The sequence below is a fragment of the Megalobrama amblycephala genome, linkage group LG14 (genome assembly GCF_018812025.1).
Source record: "Megalobrama amblycephala isolate DHTTF-2021 linkage group LG14, ASM1881202v1, whole genome shotgun sequence".
NCBI classification, from domain to species: domain Eukaryota; kingdom Metazoa; phylum Chordata; class Actinopteri; order Cypriniformes; family Xenocyprididae; genus Megalobrama; species Megalobrama amblycephala.
In genome coordinates, this window is record NC_063057.1 from 39,374,854 (window position 1) to 39,395,831 (window position 20,978).

The 20,978-nt window shown below is 37.5% G+C and overlaps 2 protein-coding genes across 2 annotated transcripts; both read left to right on the forward strand.

The window, feature by feature from the left end:
• LOC125245253 (gastrula zinc finger protein XlCGF26.1-like) lies at nt 1–8,436 on the forward strand. The gene is made up of 2 exons (XM_048155793.1): nt 1–128; nt 6,463–8,436. Exons 1-2 carry the CDS (start codon nt 44–46, stop codon nt 7,980–7,982), a joined length of 1,605 nt encoding a protein of 534 aa, XP_048011750.1. The 5' UTR covers nt 1–43; the 3' UTR covers nt 7,983–8,436.
• Nucleotides 8,437–8,543: 107 nt separating this feature from the next.
• Nucleotides 8,544–20,497, forward strand: LOC125245270 (gastrula zinc finger protein XlCGF57.1-like). The gene is made up of 3 exons (XM_048155807.1): nt 8,544–10,108; nt 11,074–11,217; nt 17,929–20,497. Exons 2-3 carry the CDS (start codon nt 11,133–11,135, stop codon nt 19,026–19,028), a joined length of 1,185 nt encoding a protein of 394 aa, XP_048011764.1. The 5' UTR covers nt 8,544–10,108; nt 11,074–11,132; the 3' UTR covers nt 19,029–20,497.
• Nucleotides 20,498–20,978: the final 481 nt, after the last annotated feature.

Here is a 20,978-nt window from a genome sequence, read left to right on the forward strand (position 1 = left end):
CCTCCTGTTGAAGTAACTAGATATATGTGACACTATTATAAAGATGGAGTTTATTAAAGAGGAGAGTGAAGACATGAGGATTGAAGCAACATTCACAGTGAAACAAGAAGAAACTGAGGAACAAACAGGTTGGTTTCATTTTCATCAGTTTTCATCTTATCATCAATATGATAATTGTACATGTTCATACCATGATCTACCGCCATGTTAACCCTAGAAACAAAGCAACAGAAAGCAATATGTGTCTTCCTCAGATGTAATGTTTGTTCAGGGGTTGAGGGAATAACATGCTTTGCGGTCAAAAAAGCTGCTCTCATGTAGCCTACACAGGAAGGGAAACCACTTCAACAAGACATTGAATTAAATGTAAACACAGCTTTTGTCTCTCAATCAGCTTTTATGCATAAATAGGCAACTGGCCCTGACAGTGCTCTATAATTAATCGATCTCCTGTAACGTTAGTTCAACTTGATTTAAAATGTTAGGACTGTTTCTGACATTTTAGAGTTGTTTCTAGTGAGTGTAATTTTTGAGTTTCAAAAATATTATTGCTCTAGAAACAGAACAGCCTATTATTTTATAGGTAGAATTTTAAAGGTGCTCTAAGTGATCCTGGGTGGAGTAACTTCCTGTTGACGTTCGAAGTGTTGTCAAACAAAACAGAGGCTAGCTAGACCCTCCTCCTCCTCCCCCTCCCCTTCGTGCTTCCTGAAACAGTCATGAACGCGCATTTAAAATCATTCTTGTCGGTTTTTGGCTGGAGATGATTGCTGTATGTGACAACAAATGTTTTGGCCTAAAAATGCGTGACATCACTTAGAGCAGTGTTTCTCAACTCCAGTCCTCGGGACCCACTGCTCTGCACATTTTGTATGTATCCCTTATTTAACACACCTGATTTAGATCATCAGCTCATTAGGAGAGACTGCATGAACTGAACTGAGTGTGTCAGATAAGAGACATACAAAATGTGCAGAGCAGTGGGTCCCGAGGACTGGAGTTGAGAAACACTGACTTAGAGCACCTTTAAATTGTGTTTAATTTAAAATACATCAATGATGACGCAGTCGTCTGGGCGGAAGTTTGATACAGCGGCTCCGGGCTCCACTGACGATTCCTTCTGCACATGCTCCGGCTCCAAACTGACGTTTTTGCGTAACATGTCAACGCCATCCATGTGACGGTATCAAATTTTCATGTTGCGATTAATTGCTGAAGCTTTTATCACGGTATACGGTATTATCACGATATTGAAATAAATTGCAAAAAAAATAAAAAAAAGTGTTGTCATAGTATAACAGGTTTTTAAGAACTCTTTTTGTAATAACAAAAATAACTCTGAATGTTTAAATACAATAATACAATACACAAAAAAAATAGTCAAATTTTCAAACAGATTAAAGTGCAAAAGAATTAGGCTATAAAGAACAACAGGTTACACTTTACAATAAGGTCTCATTTAAAGCATTTACTAAGATTGAGCAATAGCTACATTTGTTACAGAAAGTATTATGTTTTGTTAATATTAGTTAAGAAACACAACTGATCATTGTTAGTTTTATCTCAGGTCCATTAAATAAGTTCTTCTGATTTTAGTAATGTTATTAAACAGTAACTAAGAAATTAACAGTAACTAAAAATAATTAATGCTTTTATACATATTTTTCATTGTCAGTTTGGTAATAATGAATTCTTTAAGTTTTACTGAACAATAACAAATATCAGAACATTTCTAATCATTAGGGCATGTTGTAGTCCATGGGCCTGTACCATGATGGTAGATGAACAAACTCAGGGTTATAGGATTAGTTTCGAGTTGACAAAACCAAACCACTCCAATCCGGCTTTATTGGTACCGTAATGCTGATCATCAACTTTCTCTGTCAACTCAGGCTTTGATCCTGAGTTTGTGGACATCAATGCGTGACATCAGTGGCAAACAGCCAATCACATGCCTTGCAACAGAAATAAACTGTGATTCACTTCTCGCCAGAGAGCCAGCGTGATTCAAAACTCTTTCGCTGAAAATGAAGAATTTAAATGCATTTACACTAATGGAAAATACTTGTCTGTGAAAGAGGACAAATAAAAGAAATGATCTTTCTCTATCAGTGCAAGTGAAAGTTGTGAAGTTAGTTTATATAGTTGATAATATATAGCGATAGAGACTTAAACATACAAGGTCACATGTAGTAATTTTTAAAGAGTATATTTACTCCTTATTTAGGCCTATATTACATACAATCTATATTGAAACTAAGTGCTTAATAACCAGTGATGGGAATAAAGGCTTTATAAACTACTAACGCCGTTACTTTTTCCAGTAACAAGTAATCAAACGAATTACTTTTTCTCCCGTTACAACGCTGTTACCGTTACTGGCAAAAAAAATGCTGCGTTACTATAATTGAGCTCCCTGAAGCGGTTTTCATCCGAGTAAGCTCTCTCTCATAGGACCTGCAAAGATTTTTCTTTGGTGTGTGCTGCGGTTAGTCATACACAAATATAATTTTAAACTGATAATAATGTACGATGCTCTGTCTGTGTGTGTGTGTGTGTGTGTGTGTGTGTGTGTGTCAGAGCATGCGAGCTGAGCGCGAGCTCAAGCCAGAATTCCCTTTGTGACATGCTGGATCGAAAATATGTGAAATAAGTTTTTCTAGTTGACTAGTCAACTAATGGCTTCTAATCACATTTATTAATTTAATTTCTTGAATACTGGAGAGAATAAACTAATAATGAGCGTTTATGTAATGGCTATGCACTCAAGCGCACGCATAACGCTTGCCATAAAGAACCGGCAAAATTAATGATTATGAATATGACAAAAAAACAGCAAGGAGACATTTTAATTGTTTATTAATAAAGTAATGTTTTCTGAATCAGTGTCGGCTGCAAAGATGAAGTTGACATTGCTCACTCATCATCTCCGCATATACTGGACACGCCTAGAGAGAGAATGTACTGTAACAACCGTACGAATAAGAGGGCAGAGAACAGAACACCTGGATGGCAATTAAACACACAATTCTTTATTAAACATTAAAAGTCAGCACACGTCATAAAAACGTTACCCCCCTTTACTTGATGGACCAGGAGAGGATCACACGACGATGAATTCAGCTCAGCAGGGAAGATACACCATAGACTCTTTTGTCACTTATCACTCAGTACATAGAAATCAGTCCATCAGGTTCAGCATCTTTCAGCTCAGTTCCTGGGGCAGAATTATTTAAGGCTTCAGTCAGGAGCTCTCCTAATCAGAAGTTCCACCCTGACTGCCTACCACATTTACCCCCCCACTAACTTACTATCTTCACCGCCAGAGACACTATTTGTCCCGAGCGGCCGTTTAGCATTCCCCACATAAGAGCTCCAAACTCCAAAAACTTCCCCAGCATCCTCTCTCGAGCAGTCCTCGAGATAATTATTTAAAGAATCACCTGCACCCATTCATGTCATTAAGGAACACCCACTTACGCAAACTAAAGGGCGTATACATCAAACATTCAAATTATTCAATTCCATTCATCACAGTACATTTCATTCGGATAGGCTACATAATCAGAGTAGCCTATTTCTTTTCATTTTTAATTATTTCATTTTACAGTAGATATTTCAAGCTTTCTATAGATATATTTCTCATGTCTGCGAGGCAAGCAGGCCTATACGCTGAGTTTTGGTTCATTTAGCCTATAAGTCACATTCCAGTTCACGGGCCAGCGATCGCGCCCGCGCCTGCCATTATTGTCTGCTATTTGCTTCTTATTTATTAAATCCAGGCAATTGGTTGATGAAACATTGATTAAAATTAAGATACAATTTTTACAAAACGAAATTCACTTTATTATGTTTTGTTTTATAGAAAGCCTCTCTTTAAAGTGGTCAAAATCATGTCTGACCCACTCCATGACTCCCAATATATTGCGCATTTTATGATGCATCTTACTAATGCTGTTCACTTTTCATAATCAAGTAAATGAATTTAAAACATAACATAGGACTATTTAAACATATATATGAAACTACATTTTCTTTAATGGCTACCAACAAGTATTGTACAATACAGATAAATTTCATAAGCAAGAGCGGATCATGAGTCGCGAGTCGGATCAAGAATAATTTATTCTTAGACTTATATTTAATATTGGGCATTCAAGTTATTTGACGTTTTAATTTTTTTTTAGTAACGCAATAGTTACTTTCCCTGGTAATTAGTTACTTTTATAATGATGTAACTCAGTTACTAACTCCGTTACTATTTGTGAGAAGTAACTAGTAACTATAACTAATTACTTTTTTAAAGTAACGTGCCCAACACTGTTAATAACTACTGTTACACTAAACTTGCGTGTGTGTAATGGATTCATAAAAATATAGATCATATATTTATACAAATCATATAAATTATATTATTATTAAAACCAGACAATTTCATCATTAAATATTTGTTTATTATATAATGACCTTTTATTTGGAGGATGAGAAACTGGGGGAGTGACTTTGTGTTGAGTGTGTCAGTGTCACTTAGCTTACATCTGATTGGTCCAATTTCAGGTTGAAATCTCTAACCCAGAACATAACCTGCCCCGGAGTAGGTTAGCCATGGAGCATAAGTTACTATGGCGATGAACACCACTAAAAGCCAAGTTACTTTCATGGTACCTAAAACCCAGGATTGGCGCAAGCTAATTTTAAATTTACCTGGCTAGCCAGCTAATCCAGCTTCATGGTACAGGCCCACCACCGCAGTTGCTTTGTTTGCGCGGTTTCTGTGGTAACCACTGCATTCTGCTGTTCCATCAGCGCCCTCTGCTGTCAGAGAGTGAACGCGCATTCAGCGCCTCTCCTTCACTCATTCCGCCATGTGCTTCTCATGCACGTTGGGCTTGTTTACATGAGCACACGTTCTTTTGACACAGAATAAAGCGGTGTATAAAAATTATAAAAATTTTAATAATTGGTGATAAATTATTATTTATAGTATTTTGCAATGCCCACGATAACAATATTGTGCATATTCATTATCACAATATATCGCATTACCGAATATCGGCACAAGTCTAGTCAACGCCCATTGTTGTACATTTTACATTCAGTTCATTACAATGGAAAGAAGCAGCGTCACGGCGTCCATCTTCTTTTTTTCTTTTCTTTTTCTTTTTTTTTTTACAGTCTATGGTGTACAGCTTGTATGACAGTGTCAATTTGTTGTCCTCTCAAAATAACACACAGCCATTAATGACTAAACTGCTGGGCACAAAAGTCAGTACACCCCTAAGTATAAATTTCCAAATTGGGCCTAATTAACAATTTTCTCTCCCTGGTGTCATGTGACTCGTTAGTTTTACAAAGTTTCAGGTGTGTTAAATTTGGTGTTATTGCTCTCACTCTCTCATACTGGTCACTGGACGTTCAACATGGCACCTCATGGCAAAGAACTCTCTGAGGATCTGAAAAAAAAGAATTGTTGCTCTACATAAAGATGGCATAGGCTTTCAGTTTGCTGAAGACAAGCAGACTAAGGACTTGAATTACTGGAACCATGTCCTGTGGTCTAATGAGACCATGAGTGCTGCTGGCACTGGGGAGCTACAGTTCATTGAGGGAATCATGAATGCCAACATGTACTGTCAAATACTTAAGCAGAGTATGAGCTAACATATTAGATTCCAACATAACGACCCCAAACACCTCCAAGAAGACCACTGCCTTGATAAATAAGCTGAGGGCAAAGGTGATGGAGTGGCCAAGCATGTATCCAGACCTAAACCATATTGAGCATCTGTGGAGCATCCTCAAATGAAAGGTGGAGGAGCGCAAGGTCTCTAACATCCACCAGCTCCATGATGTCATCATGGAGGAGTGGAAGACGACTCCATTGGCAACCTGTGAAGCAAAAATGACCAGTCGTTTTGCTAGATGAGACCCTTATTCCTCATCTGGTATCGTTTAAAGCCCTTTGAAGCTGCACTGAAACTATAATTTTGGAAAATTTTATTTGAAAGTGAACTAATCCGTTTAAGTAGTGTTGGAAAATAATAGTGGCCACACAAAATATTGACACTTTGGGCCCAATTTGGACAATTTCACTTAGAGGTGTACTCACTTTTGTGGCCAGCGGTTTAGACATTAATGGCTGTGTGTTGAGTTATTTTAGGGGACAGCAAATTGACAGTGTTATACAAGCTGTACACTCATTACTTTACATTGTAGCAAAGTGAAATTTCTTCAGTGTTGTCACATGAAAAGATATAAAATATTTACAAAAATGTGAGGGGTGTACTCACTTCTGTGAGATACTGTATGTTGGTTATTTTTATATCGTTTTGTATTTTTTTTCTTTTTTTGTCCTGCTGTGCTCGCTTGCAGTTGATTTTGATGCTTAACATATAAACATTTGGATGTCTGTTGCTTTATGGCATTAAACGGGTGTTAACATTTCTTTCTTTTTTGCCTCAGACCTGATGGCACTGAAAGAGGAGAATGAAGCACTAAATGAAATGGAAGAGAGAGATCAATTTAACAATCATCATGATTTCATTACTGGAGGAAAATCTTTTAGTCACTCACAGATTGAAAACACTTCCTCAAGAAAAATAGCTCAAAAGGCTGGTACTAGAACTCCTTTTATCTGCCAACAGTGTGGAAAGAGTTTCAGTACAACAGGAAACCTTAAAGTCCACATGAAGATTCACAGTAGAGAGAAGCATTACACCTGCTCTCAGTGTGGAAAGAGTTTCAATCATGAAGAACACTTTCAAGACCACATAAGAATTCACATTATAGAGATGCCATTCACCTGTCAACAGTGTGGAAAAAGTTTCAAACGAAAACAGAACCGTGACAGGCATATGAACATTCACTCTGGAGAGAAGCCCTACACATGCCTTCAGTGTGGAAAGAGTTTCAAACGTAAAGAACACTTTGAAAACCACAAAAGAATTCACACTGGAGAGAGGCCGTTTGCCTGCCAACAGTGTGGAAAAAGTTTCAGACAAAAAAAGGACGTTGACAGGCACATGAACATTCACACTGGAGAGAACTCCTACACATGCCTTCAGTGTGGAAAGGCTTTCAATCGTGAAGACCACTTTGAAAACCACAAAAGAATTCACACTGGAGAGAAGCCGTTCGCCTGCCAACAGTGTGGAAAAAGTTTTAGACAAAAACAGAACCTTGACAGGCACATGAACATTCATTCTGGAGAGAACCCCTACACATGCCTTCAGTGCAGAAAGAGTTTCATTCGTAAAGAAAACTTTGAAAACCACAAAAGAATTCACACTGGAGAGAAGCCGTTCACCTGCCAACAGTGTGGAAAAAGTTTCAGACAAAAAAAGAACCTTGACAGGCACATGAACATTCACACTGGAGAGAACCCCTACAAATGCCTTCAGCATGGAAAGGCTTTCAATCGTGAAGAACACTTTCAAGACCATAAAAGATTTTCCATCGGAGACACCTCGTTCACCTGCCAACAGTGTGGAAAAAGTTTCAGACAAAAACAGAACCTTGACAGGCATGTGAACGTTCACTCTGGAGAAAACCCCTACACATGCCTTCAGTGTGGAAAGAGTTTCAGTCGTAAAGAACACTTTGAAAATCACAAAAGAATTCACACTGGAGAGAAGCCGTTCGCCTGCCAACAGTGTGGAAAAAGTTTCAGACAAAAAAAAGACCTTGACAGGCACATGAACATTCACACAGGAGAGAACTCCTACACATGCCTTCAGTGTGGAAAGAGTTTCAATCGTGACGAACACTTTCAAGACCACATAAGAATTCACACTGGAGAGAAGCCATTCACCTGCCAACAGTGTGGAAAAAGTTTCAGACAAAAAAGGAACCATGCCAGGCACATGATTATTCACTCTGGAGAAAACCCCTACAAATGCCTTCAGTGTGGAAAGAGTTTCCAACAGAAAGGACACTTTGAAGACCATAAAAGAATTCACACTAGAGTTGAGCCATTCCTCTGACAACAGTGTTGAAAGAGTTTCAATATGAAAGGAAACCTTAAATTTCACATGAGACTTCACTCCTGGAAGAAACCCTACACGTGCCCTCAGTGGGGAAATTGTTGCAATCAGATAGGACTAGGGTTGGGAACTGAAAACTGGCTCTTATCTGGAACCAGTATTGTTTTAAGCTTGTGTGCACTGATGCACAAGATGTCTGTGATAGCATAAAATAGTAGCTTAGCACGTTTAACCGTGTAATGCATTCAGGTGACACATCAGATGATTTTTATACGTCAAACATACAACAGAACAGCAGTTTTGAGTAGCCACAGAGACATTGCACAACTTCAATGTTTTCATCCTCACTAATTTTGCACTACAAATTGAAATTGAAAAAGCTTAAGTTTTAGGGTATTAAGACTTGTATGCCTTATAAGATTACCATTGCCCCAAAGTAAACAGATGAAGAAGACATGACTCTTGATGAAGTTTTTATTCGTCCACATTCTTCACAACTTTCCATTCTTTTCTTGCTAGTAAAGACTTGAATCACTTCTCTTGTTGCCCAACGACTGAAAATTACGACCAAAAGCTGCACAATGTGGCATCATATATTATATTCCAAGTTGTGTTGTGGTAAAAATAACAACAGGATAGTGTCACAAGCTCACTGTGAGTGGACATATTGGTGTTTTAGAGGTAAAAAATTATATAAATACTGTTCGGTTTCTTGCACAAACCGATCGTTATATGCATAGAATTAATACCTGTTGCGCCATCTGGGCGTAGCACACATCTGAGACTACACCTACCTTTGACTAGGTGTAAGATTTAAAGTGAGAAGTCTTGACTTGTTTCCATGGTGAAAATAAAGATAAATAAAAATGTTGAGATGATGGCGCGTCTGGTATACAGGCTACATGATCAGCGGGTTTTCCGGTGTAAAAGAGTAATGAGAGACCGGACCAATCCGCTAGATGCTAGATATATAGAATTTATTGAAAGGTTTAGTTGATAACCATAGTAATGTGAACAGTGTCTCAACTAACAGTGCTTTAGAACATGTCAGCGTGTACGCGCATCGTCTACGCTAAGCGTACCTGCGCCTAGTTGTAGTTTTAGATGGTGCAACAGGTGTAAATATTCATCAGAAAGCTGGACGTAACTAAGTCCAGCGTAGAGCTTACACCCAACTTTTTTTATGTCCAGCTGGTGCAACCAGCCCCTGATGCTCTGACAACTCTGAGAAAAGATGAAAACAAGGATTGAGTCTAATCATCATGAGTTCAATCCAGATCACTCAGAAATATATTAGGAATGAAAGAAGGAAAACTGTAAGCTGAACTCTGAACTCAGTCTAGATGAATCACATCATTACTGTAAATGTCAGAATTGTTGGAGTTTCTTTGTTCAGTGGTTCATGCTGCTCGTCCTGATCTAGAAAGTATCCTGACATGATAAACCATCTTTTTCTACATGAACTGTGGTAATACCATGCTCTGAATTCATCATGTAGTGTTGTGGAGAATAATATCAGTGTTTTCTTCCTATATCTGTCATGTGATCGTCCTGCTGCTGCTCTCAGTGCTGTAATGAACACAAATAATTCAATATATTAATATACTTCACTTTCATCAGATCAGAGAGAGTCAATGATGAAGTGTTTCAATAGAGGACGTCAAACACTCTCATGAGCTTCTGCATCGAGCAGCACGTTCATAGACGAGCGACCTATGCAAGTTATAGATGACCTTTCATCTTCCTGAAAGATGAGCCAATCCCTCTCGATTATGACCTGTCAGTATTTCTACATTAGATAAAAACCTACTGTTCCTGCAAGACTTAATTTAATTTCTGTCTTTGTTCTGTTTTTGTCCTGTTGTCTAAGACTTGCATTTACATGTATTTTAAACTTGTAACCCACATTTGTATTTGAATATTAATACTGTAATATCAGGTATAAATGGTTTCTACACCCAAACATTATTAGACAGAATCTCACACCCTTTCATTAGTAGTTATTAAAATTGTCTTGGGTGTATACAGACAGAAGCGTGTGAATGGGACTTTTATTTTGGTTTGGTTTTGTGACGTCATAAAGCGGCGCCGTGCTCCTGCATCTGTTGTGATTCGGCTGGAGAAAGGTTTGATTCTTTTTTAACACATTTAAAGTTTTTAAATCAATTCAAACTGTTCAGTCAATTTATTTTTTTACAAATTATGTACAGTTAATTAACCATTCTTGAATGTAATGTTGCAGTGCTTTATTTAACATTGAGCGCTTATTTTTGGTAGTAAATCCCACTTTTGAGTAACAGAAAATGAGCGTCTTGAATCAGTTAAACACCGCAATCTGACGTTACAAGTAAATGAACGAGAACAACAAACACAATGTGTAATGGCAGCTTTTACAAACCAACGACAAATGTTTTCATAAAAGTGTAATTTATTAAATTTGATGTATGAATAGTTGAATACGAAATATAAATAATAAATATCCATTTTATATATATCATGGGCGTCTCAGTAGGATAAGAAAATAATCCATATTACATATAAAACCACCACAAATATTATAAATTATGACATTAAAAAGAGAGCAAATTGTGCGATAAATCCCGCCTCTTGTTTACATGTGCGTTCACCCAGTTAAATATCACCGCTTTATGTCACGTTAAAATCAATACACAAATAAAATATATCGTTTAAATTATTATTGTCTTTAGTTATTATTTTGGAATGAATGTAGAAATGCTTAAAACACTAACTTGATGAGATGACTTGGTTTTGATAAATTGAACATTACGTTGTTAATGTAAAATTACAAAATAGAATTGTCTTTGGTTTCTTTTTTGATGTAATGTAAAGTAATGTTCATTTAACAAGAAAGATGTGTCAACGTTAAGACTAATGCATGAATTTACATTGATTCATAAATAAAAAATGTGCCGCCTCATTTCAGAACACCACTGGTATATATGATATATATAACATTTTAATCAGGTGATTTAAGTCCATTAACTTACTCTGACTGACTCTCTTGCCAGCGATTGAGATGCACTTATTTAGTTTGGAATTATTTTTCTTCCTGTTAATTATTCCTAAACAGGACAAACACAGAAAACCTCCTGTTGAAGTAACTAGGATATATGTGACACTATTATAAAGATGGAGTTTATTAAAGAGGAGAGTGAAGACATGAGGATTGAAGCAACATTCACAGTGAAACAAGAAGAAACTGAGGAACAAACAGGTTGGTTTCATTTTCAGAACATTGTCATTTCATCCTTATCATCAATGTGATAATTGTACATGTTCATACCATGATCTACCGCCATATTGTTAACCCTAGAAACAAAGCAACAGAAAGCAATATGGGTCTTCCTCAGATGTAACGTTTGTTCAGGGGTTGGGGGAATAACATATGCTTTGCTGTCGAAAATGTAGCCTACACAAGAAGGGAAACCACTTTAACAAGACATTGAATTAAATCACAGCTTTTGTCTCAATCAGCTGTTCTGCATAAATAGGCAACTGGCCCTGATAATGATAACATACTGCTTGTTACATTTCAGTGAATCAGTTTTTGTGAAGGAATTACTCTCTACCTGTTGCTCTGGTCATCACAAACACCCGCTTATAGGGCTGTCGCGATAACCGCAATATTGTTATACCGTGTTATTTACGAGCCAACTGCAATATTTGCAAGTTTTCTATTTTTGAAAGGTTATGACCTTCTCGTTTTACACTTCATGCATGTGTACTAAATATTAATTAAGTTAATAATGATAGCATAATGTGTACCATAGTGATTTTGCTCTAAACAAGCCTAAACAGACAGTGGATGTGAGAGAGATCGACTGAGTGCATGCGATTACTTGTATCTGTCCTTCAGGCCGGGACATATTCGTGAAAAAAGATTGTCCTCTCCAAGGATAGGAATCACTCCCTTAGCATCAGTGCGTTTCTAGTCAGCTGTGCCTTATAAAGTGGCGCCAAAAGTTCAAATTATTTCAACAGCTTGTTTCATTACATCTATCTTTAAATGAATCAGCATTTTGTGTAGTTGAATAAATGGTTTAAAGACTCAAAGACAGTCCCTTGCCGCCACCTTGTGGCACAACAATGTAACTGAACTGACTGTCAGCCCGTCTAGAACGTGCAGAGCCACTCAAAAATACCGCAAGGGAAATTCTTACAGCAGCTGGAGATTATGTATTAATGCTCTACTTCTATTCCTGCATTTTCCAAATGTGCAATGTTTGAATATTCTGCCAATTTTTTAAATGTTGGCTTTTAAGCTAATTAATAAATGTTATTAGTTAAGATAACATGCCGAACGTTAGCCATGACGGGAAAAAGCAGGTTATTGTTATCTGGCAGTTACTAATTATTTTTATGGGTATAAAATAATAATTAGCAGGACAAAACTAATGATAGCCTACTCTAATTGCTGTAGACCATGCAACGTCAACTGGCGGCCCGCGGGCCAAATCCGGCCCGCCAGAGATTTCCATCCGGCCCCCAGAATAATACTGAATTCAGGAATAGCCTTGTAAGAGGAAAAAAGTTTAGGGCTGGTCCGAATACCATTTTTTGAGCTTCGAAGCTTCGGTAGTAATGAACATCGACTCTTCGGAGAGAGGGGCTGAACATATTTTTCTCTCTAATAAAGGCAGGAATCTGTGTCTGTATGTCCGTTTGCATTTTTATTATTTCGAGAACCGTTCATCCAATCGACTTCACAAGGCAGTGCAGTGTCGCATTTGGTGCAATATAGATGGACACGCGAGACGCGACACATTCAGAATTAATAAACCTTTAGTAAACTACAGTCAGAACAGCGCGAGCGGGAAGCGGCGCACCTCACGCGGGCAGGGCTTATGCTCCGAGAACGGACACTGCACTAGTGATATAAAACGCACACACACAGGTCTGTTAAATTAAGCAATACTTTTAAGGTAGTCTAATATTTTTCTGACTAACAAATTGGCACAGTAAGGGTAGATTTAAATAAAGAAAAACGAAATTTAAATAAAGAAAAAACGAAATTTATATAAACAAAAACGAAATTTAAATAAAGAAAAAACGAAATTTAAATAAAGAAAAATGAAATTTAAATAAAGAAAAACGAAATTAAGTTAAATTAAAAACTAGATTAATTTAGATTGATAATAACGGGTAAAATGCTAATACATTTTGTTTCTATTATTGTATTTTCCACAGTGTCAAAGCAACAAAACACAAGCTCAGACATGCACTTCGGTCCATACAAACTCCGCTGTTCTGAACACTCCCGTTGCTGGAACACGCGTCGGTTTATTTCTAGCATGCACGCGTTTTCCGCGTGGCTCGAGCGCGCCTGAGACGCGTGTCTCAGTGTGCAAACTCCAACCTGTTAAATATGGGAGCCGAAATAAAAACGGACACGCCACGCAGCTGAGACGCTCACGCAGCCAGTGTGTCGCCGGCCTTATTCAAGGGGAATGAGAATCGTTTCGCGGGGGATCCCAGGTGTGCAAAAAATAAAAATAAAAAAATATTCGAATGTCAAATTTTCAAATCGAATACCAACCCACCGAACGAATATTTGAATATTCGGGTCCGTTCCATATTTGTTTATTTTTAAATCTAACGAAAAAAAAAACCCTTCTGAAAGTAGCTTGTGCCATAGCCTGCCTTCAGTCAAGAATGACGATAAACGCGTTCTCTCATTGAACATCTTTTATTGTTTCACGTGCTCATTTTTTCACAAAATTTTCCTTGCCTGGGATTAGCGCACAATTGCGTGACAGTGATGGACAGCTTGACAGCCTCACAAATATGAAGCCTAAAATATCGCTATCGCCCCCTGGTGGCTTGCTGCAGTACAGGTAATATGTAAAAAAATAAAATAAATTTGGAATTAGAATTAGTATATCAAATAATAACATATTAGGATACAATTCGAATTTTATTTTATATTACGAGTATCTGGCCCTTACAGTGTCTGCAGAGAAAAATTCTGGCCCTTGGACAAATATAGTTGATGACCCCTGCTGTAGACAGTGCTCTATAATTAATCGATCTCCTGTAACGTTAGTTCAACTTGATTTAAAATGTTAGGACTGTTTCTAACATTTTAGAGTTGTTTCTAGTGGCTTATTATATTGAGTTTATCTTCTGAATTTTTGAGTTTCAAAAATATTATTGCTCTAGAAACAGAACAGCCTGTTATTTTATAGGTAGAATTTTAAATTGTGTTTAATTTAAAATACATCAATGATGATGCAGTCGTCTGGGCGGAAGTTTGATACAGCGGCTACGGGCTCCACTGACGATTCCTTCTGCACATGTTCAGGCTCCAAACTGACGTTTTTGCATAACATGTCAATGCCAGGCATGTGACGGTATCAAATTTTCATGTTGCGATTAATTGCTGAAGCTTTTATCACGGTATACGGTATTATCACGATATTGAAATAATTTGTACAAAAAAAAAGTGTTGTCATAGTACAACAGGTTTAAGAAATCTTTTTGTAATAACAAAAATAACTAAATGTTTAAATAAAGTCAAATTTTCAAACAGATTAAAGTGCAAAAGAATTAGGCTATAAAGAACAACAGGTTACACTTTACAATAAGGTCTCATTATTTAATGCATTAACTAAGATAGCAATAGCTACATTTGTTACAGAAAGTATTATATTTTGTTAATGTTAGTTAAGAAACACAACTGATCATTGTTAGTTTTATCTTAGGTCCATTAAATAAGTTCTTTTGATTTTAGTAATGTTATTAAACAGTAACTAAGAAATTAATGCTTTATACGTATTTTTCATTGTGAGTTTGGTAATAATTAATTCTTTAAGTTTTACTGAACAATAACAAATTATCAGAACATTTCTAATCATTAGGGCATGTTGTAGTCCAGATTAAAATGTGTGAGGCATTTTAAAAACTTCACTAGCGCAGTTGCTTTGTTTGTGGTGTTTCCAGGGAACCGTTGCATTCTGCTGTTCAATCAGCGCCCTCTGCTGTCAGAGAGTGAACGCGCACTTTCATTCAGCGCGTCTCCTTCACTCGTTCCGCCATGTGCTTCTCATGCATGTTGGGCTTGTTTACATCTGAGCGCGTGTTCTTTTGATGCAGAGAACAGCGGTGTTGTGCATTTTATACAGTTTATGGGGAAAGTATTCTTAAATGCATTATAAAAATTTTAATAATTGGTGATAAATTATTATTTACGGTATTTTGAAATGCCCACGATAACAGTATCGTGCATAATCATTATCACGATATATCGCATTACCAAATATTGGCACAAGTCTAGTCATTGCCCATCCTTGTACATTTTACATTTAGTTTATTACAATGGAAAGAAGCAGCGTCACGCGTCCATCTTTTTTTTTTTTTTTTTTTTACAGTCTATGGTACGTGTACAGCTTGTATAACAGTGTCAATTTGTTGTCCTCTCAAAATAACTCAACACACAGCCATTAATGACTAAACTGCTGGGCACAAAAGTCAGTACACCCCTAAGTATAAATTTCCAAATTGGGCCTAATTAACCATTTTCTCTCCCTGGTGTCATGTGACTCGTTAGTTTTACAAAGTTTCAGGTGTGTTAAATTTGGTGTTATTGCTCTCACTCTCTCATACTGGTCACTGGACGTTCAACATGGCACCTCATGGCAAAGAACTCTCTGAGGATCTGAAAAAAAAGAATTGTTGCTCTACATAAAGATGGCGTAGGCTTTCAGTTTGCTGAAGACAAGCAGACTAATGGGGGTCGCACACCGGACGCGTAGCTCGGCGCTGTCTTTAAAATTCGAACACATTGTTTTCTATGAGAGTACGCACACCGGTGGCGACATTCGGCGCCTGTCCGCGGCGCCCAGCTACGACTCAGGAAGTTGTTCAAAATCCTGCCGCGCCACAGAGCGCCATTTCAAGGTTTTATATTAAATTTATATTATATTTCCCTCAAATCGTCAATGTACATACTGATTTCACCCTGTGCTACAAGATACACTTGTTTTACATTCTGAGTTCAACAGTTTGAGTAAGGTCTAAACATATTTGGGGAAAATGTATAATAAACGTAGCCCTTTCTAATATATTATTTTGCTCTTTTGTGCCATTTTTCCATACACTAACCTCAGTGATGCGAAATAACATAGCACAGGCAAATTCGATTGCCTCTATTTTTCAGCCTTCGACGTAAAAGTAGCAGTGCAGCAGTTTTTTTTGTTGTCCGTCATTATTTGATCTGTTTGAGGAGGACATAAAAAACAGGGCATTCAAAAACCTTCATAGTCTACATTGGATAAATATATAATATAATGTAATTATATCTGTTGAATACTGCATAATTTAGAAGTTAATATTCTTTAGTACTGTGAAATCCCCACAAAATACGAAATATTAAATATATTATATATTATTATACATTAGTTATCATGAACTAATAATGAACTGCACTTATACAGCCTTTATTAATCTTTAAGTTAATTACAACATTTACTAATACATTATTAAAATCAAAGTTGTATTTAACATTAGTTAATGCACTGAACTAACATGAACAAAGAACAACTGTTTTTTAACTAACATTAAGTTAACAAAGCTTAATAAATACTGTAACAAATGCTCATAGTTCATGTTAGTTAACCTAATACATTAACTATGATAACAAATGAAACTTTATTGTAAAGTGTTACCGAAATAACTTGTTTTGCTAACGTTTTTACTCGGACTAGCTAGTTAACGTTAGTTAAATAATATTGCTACAATGTAACATAATTGCCTAGACAACCGATACAACAAAACAATAACAGACATAATGTGATCTTCATTAATGAACCTTCAAAAGTCAGCTATTATTCAATACAAATAAAAAAATAAATAATAAAGTAAGAACTCATCGTGCAGCCGATTCAAAATTGAGCTTGCGCGTATAGAATGTGCGCGTCCGGTGTGAGATACCTGAGACGCGGCGCGGCGCCGAGCTTCGCGTCCGGTGTGCGACCCCTTAAGGACATGAATTACTGGAACCATGTCCTGTGGTCTAATGAGACCATGAGTGCTGCCGGCACTGGGGAGCTACAGTTCTTTGAGGGAATCATGAATGCCAACATGTACTGTAAAAAACTTAAGCAGAGTATGAGCTAACATATTAGATTCCAACATAATGACCTCAAACACACCTCCAAGAAGACCACTGCCTTGCTAAATAAGCTGAGGGCAAAGGTGATGGAGTGGCCAAGCATGTATCCAGACCTAAACCATATTGAGCATCTGTGGAGCATCCTCAAACGAAAGGTGGAGGAGCGCAAGGTCTCTAACATCCACCAGCTCCATGATGTCATCATGGAGGAGTGGAAGAGGACTCCATTGGCAACCTGTGAAGCAAAAATGACCAGTCGTTTTGCTAGATGAGACCATTGTTCCTCATCTGGTATCGTTTAAAACCCTTTGAAGCTGCACTGAAACTAGAATTTTGGAAAATTTTATTTGAAAGTGAACTAATCCTTTTAGGTAGTGTTGGAAAATAATGGTGGCCACACAAAATATTGACACTTTGGGCCCAATTTGGACACTTTCACTTAGAGGTGTACTCACTTTTGTGGCCAGCAGTTTAGACATTGATGGCTGTGTGTTGAGTTATTTTGAGGGGCCAGCAAATTGATAGTGTTATACAAGATGTACACTCACTACTTTACATTGTAGCAAAGTGTAATTTCTTCAGTTTTGTCACATGAAAAGATATAAAATATTTACAAAAATGTGAGGGGTGTACTCACTTCTGTGAGATACTGTATGTTGGTTATTTTTATATCATTGTTTTGTATTTTTTTCTTCTTTTTTTGTCCTGCTGTGCTCACTTGCAGTTGATTTTGATGCTTAACATATTAACATTTAGATGTCTGTTGCTTTGTGGCATTAAACGGGTGTTAACTTTTTTCTTTCTTTTTTGCCTCAGACCTGATGGCACTGAAAGAGGAGAATGAAGCACTAAATGAAATGGAAGAGAGAGATCAATTTAACAATCATCATGATTTCATTACTGGAGGAAAATCTTTTAGTCACTCACAGATTGAAAACACTTCCTCAAGAAAAATAGCTCAAAAGGCTGGTACTAGAACTCCTTTTATCTGCCAACAGTGTGGAAAGAGTTTCAGTACAACAGGAAACCTTGAATTCCACATGAAGTTTCACAGTAGAGAGAAGCATTACACCTGCTCTCAGTGTGGAAAGAGTTTCAATCATGAAGAACACTTTCAAGACCACATAAGAATTCACATTATAGAGACGTCACTCACCTGTCAACAGTGTGGAAAAAGTTTCACACGAAAACAGAACCGTGACAGGCATATGAACATTCACTCTGGAAAGAAGCCCTACACATGCCTTCAGTGTGGAAAGAGTTTCATTCAGAAAGGACAATTTGAAGACCACATAAGAATTCACACTGGAGAGAAGCCGTTCGCCTGCCAACAGTGTGGAAAAAGTTTCAGACTAAAAAATGTCCTTGACAGGCACATGAATATTCACACAGGAGAGAACTCCTACACATGTCTTCAGTGTGGAAAGAGTTTCAATCGTAAAGATCACTTTGAAAATCACAGAAGAATTCACACTGGAGAGAAGCCGTTCGCCTGCCAACAGTGTGGAAAAAGATTCAGACTAAAAAAAGACCTTGACTGGCACATGAAAAGTCACAATGGAGAGAACCCCTACACATGCCTTCAGTGTGGAAAGAGTTTCAATCGTGAAGATCACTTTCAAGACCACATAAGAATTCACACTGGAGAGAAGCCGTTCACCTGCCAACAGTGTGGAAAAAGTTTCAGACAAAAAAGGAACCATGCCAGGCACATGATTAGTCACTCTGGAGAAAACCCCTACAAATGCCTTCAGTGTGGAAAGAGTTTCAGACAAAAAAGGAGCCATGCCAGGCACATGATTATTCACTCTGGAGAAAACCCCTACAAATGCCTTCAGTGTGGAAAGAGTTTCCAACAGAAAGGACACTTTGAAGACCATAAAAGAATTCACACTAGAGTTAAACCATTCCTCTGACAACAGTGTTGAAAGAGTTTCAATATGAAAGGAAACCTTAAATTTCACATGAGACTTCACTCCTGGAAGAAACCCTACACGTGGGTTTGGAACTGAAAACCGGCTCTCATCTGGATCCAGTATTGTTTTTGTTTTGTTTTTTCAAAAAAAACGGAACCGTACAAGATTTCTAAGTTTCGGTTCCGAAAACAGTTCTGGTGTAATGGGTGGGCGAAATGCTGAACCAGAATAACCAGAACTGGAAAATTTCTTACGATTCCTAACCCTAGATAGGACATTTTAAAGATCACTTGAAAATTCACTCTGGAGAGAAACTATGCATGCCCTCGGTATGGAAAGAGCTTCAATCATAAAGGACACTTTGAAATCCACATGAGAATTCATACTGGAGAAAAGATGTTTACTTGCCAACATTGTGGAAAAAGTCTCAGCCAAAAAGTAAACCTTGACATGCATATGAACATTCAAACTGGAGAGAAGCTGGAAAGATTTTCAGATAGCCAGACAACTTAAAGGTTTCTTTTTATCACCAGACCAAGCTCAATTTAAAATTGAACATTGGTTGAACAAGTTGCAGGTGAAGGTGATGCTGTTAAACAATTTTTGTAAATCCACACAGACACATATACATATTGTATTATAACTAAGTATATAACACCAGTAAAATAGAGGGTAAATGTGTACTTACTCTTTCTGATTTCTGATTGTGTTGCTGCATGCCCTCCTTGTGTGAGTTGCAGTTCAAGGCAGGACTGGCAGCTATATTCCTATTTAAAAAAAGTTGAAAACTAATATATGTTAGATTACCAACCATTAACAGCCTACTACTATTGCTTAGACATGCCCACAAATAAATAAAGAGTGTCTTGAATTATCCGCTTGTAAAATTTAAAAATTAAAATTTAAAATTTAATTTAAAACAAAATTTAAAATTTAATCTTAAAGTTACCGTGCTCTAATTAGTGTTTTCACAATAATGGATATTCATATCCAAGAGCTTATTACAGCCCGAGCAGATGAACGCTGGACGATTCAGTTGCTCGTTCGTACACTAAATGACTCTTTATAATCAGGGTTCCCGCGGGGTCTTAAAAAGTCTAAAATTCTGAACTTTAAATTTAAGGCCTTAAAAAGTCTTAAATACGGCCAGATTTTCATCCGAGGTCTTAAATTTAATTTAGTCATGTTTAAAATTTTTTTTACCCATTTCCAGAAATGTTACTTGCTGAAAGTTATTACAAAGTAGCAAAAAAAGTGGCGAGTCGTAGTTCTTTCTGGGATATATTGGTGTTGGTATACGTGTTGATAAAACTACAAATCCCGTGATAAATGCAATACCTGCCCGCGAAATACGTCTGCGTCTCCTCAGAGTTACTTTCAACGAGATATGGCTAATCACAGCGATTTCTGCTGTTGGTTACAAGCGGTACCCAGCTCCATGTACGAGGCTCACTGCAAACTTTGCAAAATAAAAATCAATTAGGGACTCTGGGTGTGAAAGCGCTGGAGTCACACGCCAGAGCAGAGAAACACAAGCTAGCCGCAAAATGCCTTCAGCGGACTCGGCCAATTAGCCTCACCACTGCCGCCATCCTCCTCAATGCCTGGTCCCTCCGGTCTCCAGCGCAATATCATCGCAGCTCCGTCGAACAACCTTCGGGGAACTTTTGGATTGACTGACACATCGAAAGCCGAGGTGCTTTGGATACTACACACAGTGACTAAACGGCACTCATTTAATAGCAACAGTGAGATTAGCGATCTCTTCCAAGTGATGTTCCCTGATTCAGTATTCGCGAAGATGTACTGCGGGCCCAACAAGATCACTTATGTGGCGAGATTTGGATTGGGGGAGTTTATAAAAGGGGAATTGATTCGTACTCTTACCGGGCCGTATGTCATAATGTTCAATGAAAGCCACCAGGACCAAACAGCTTGACATCCACGTTC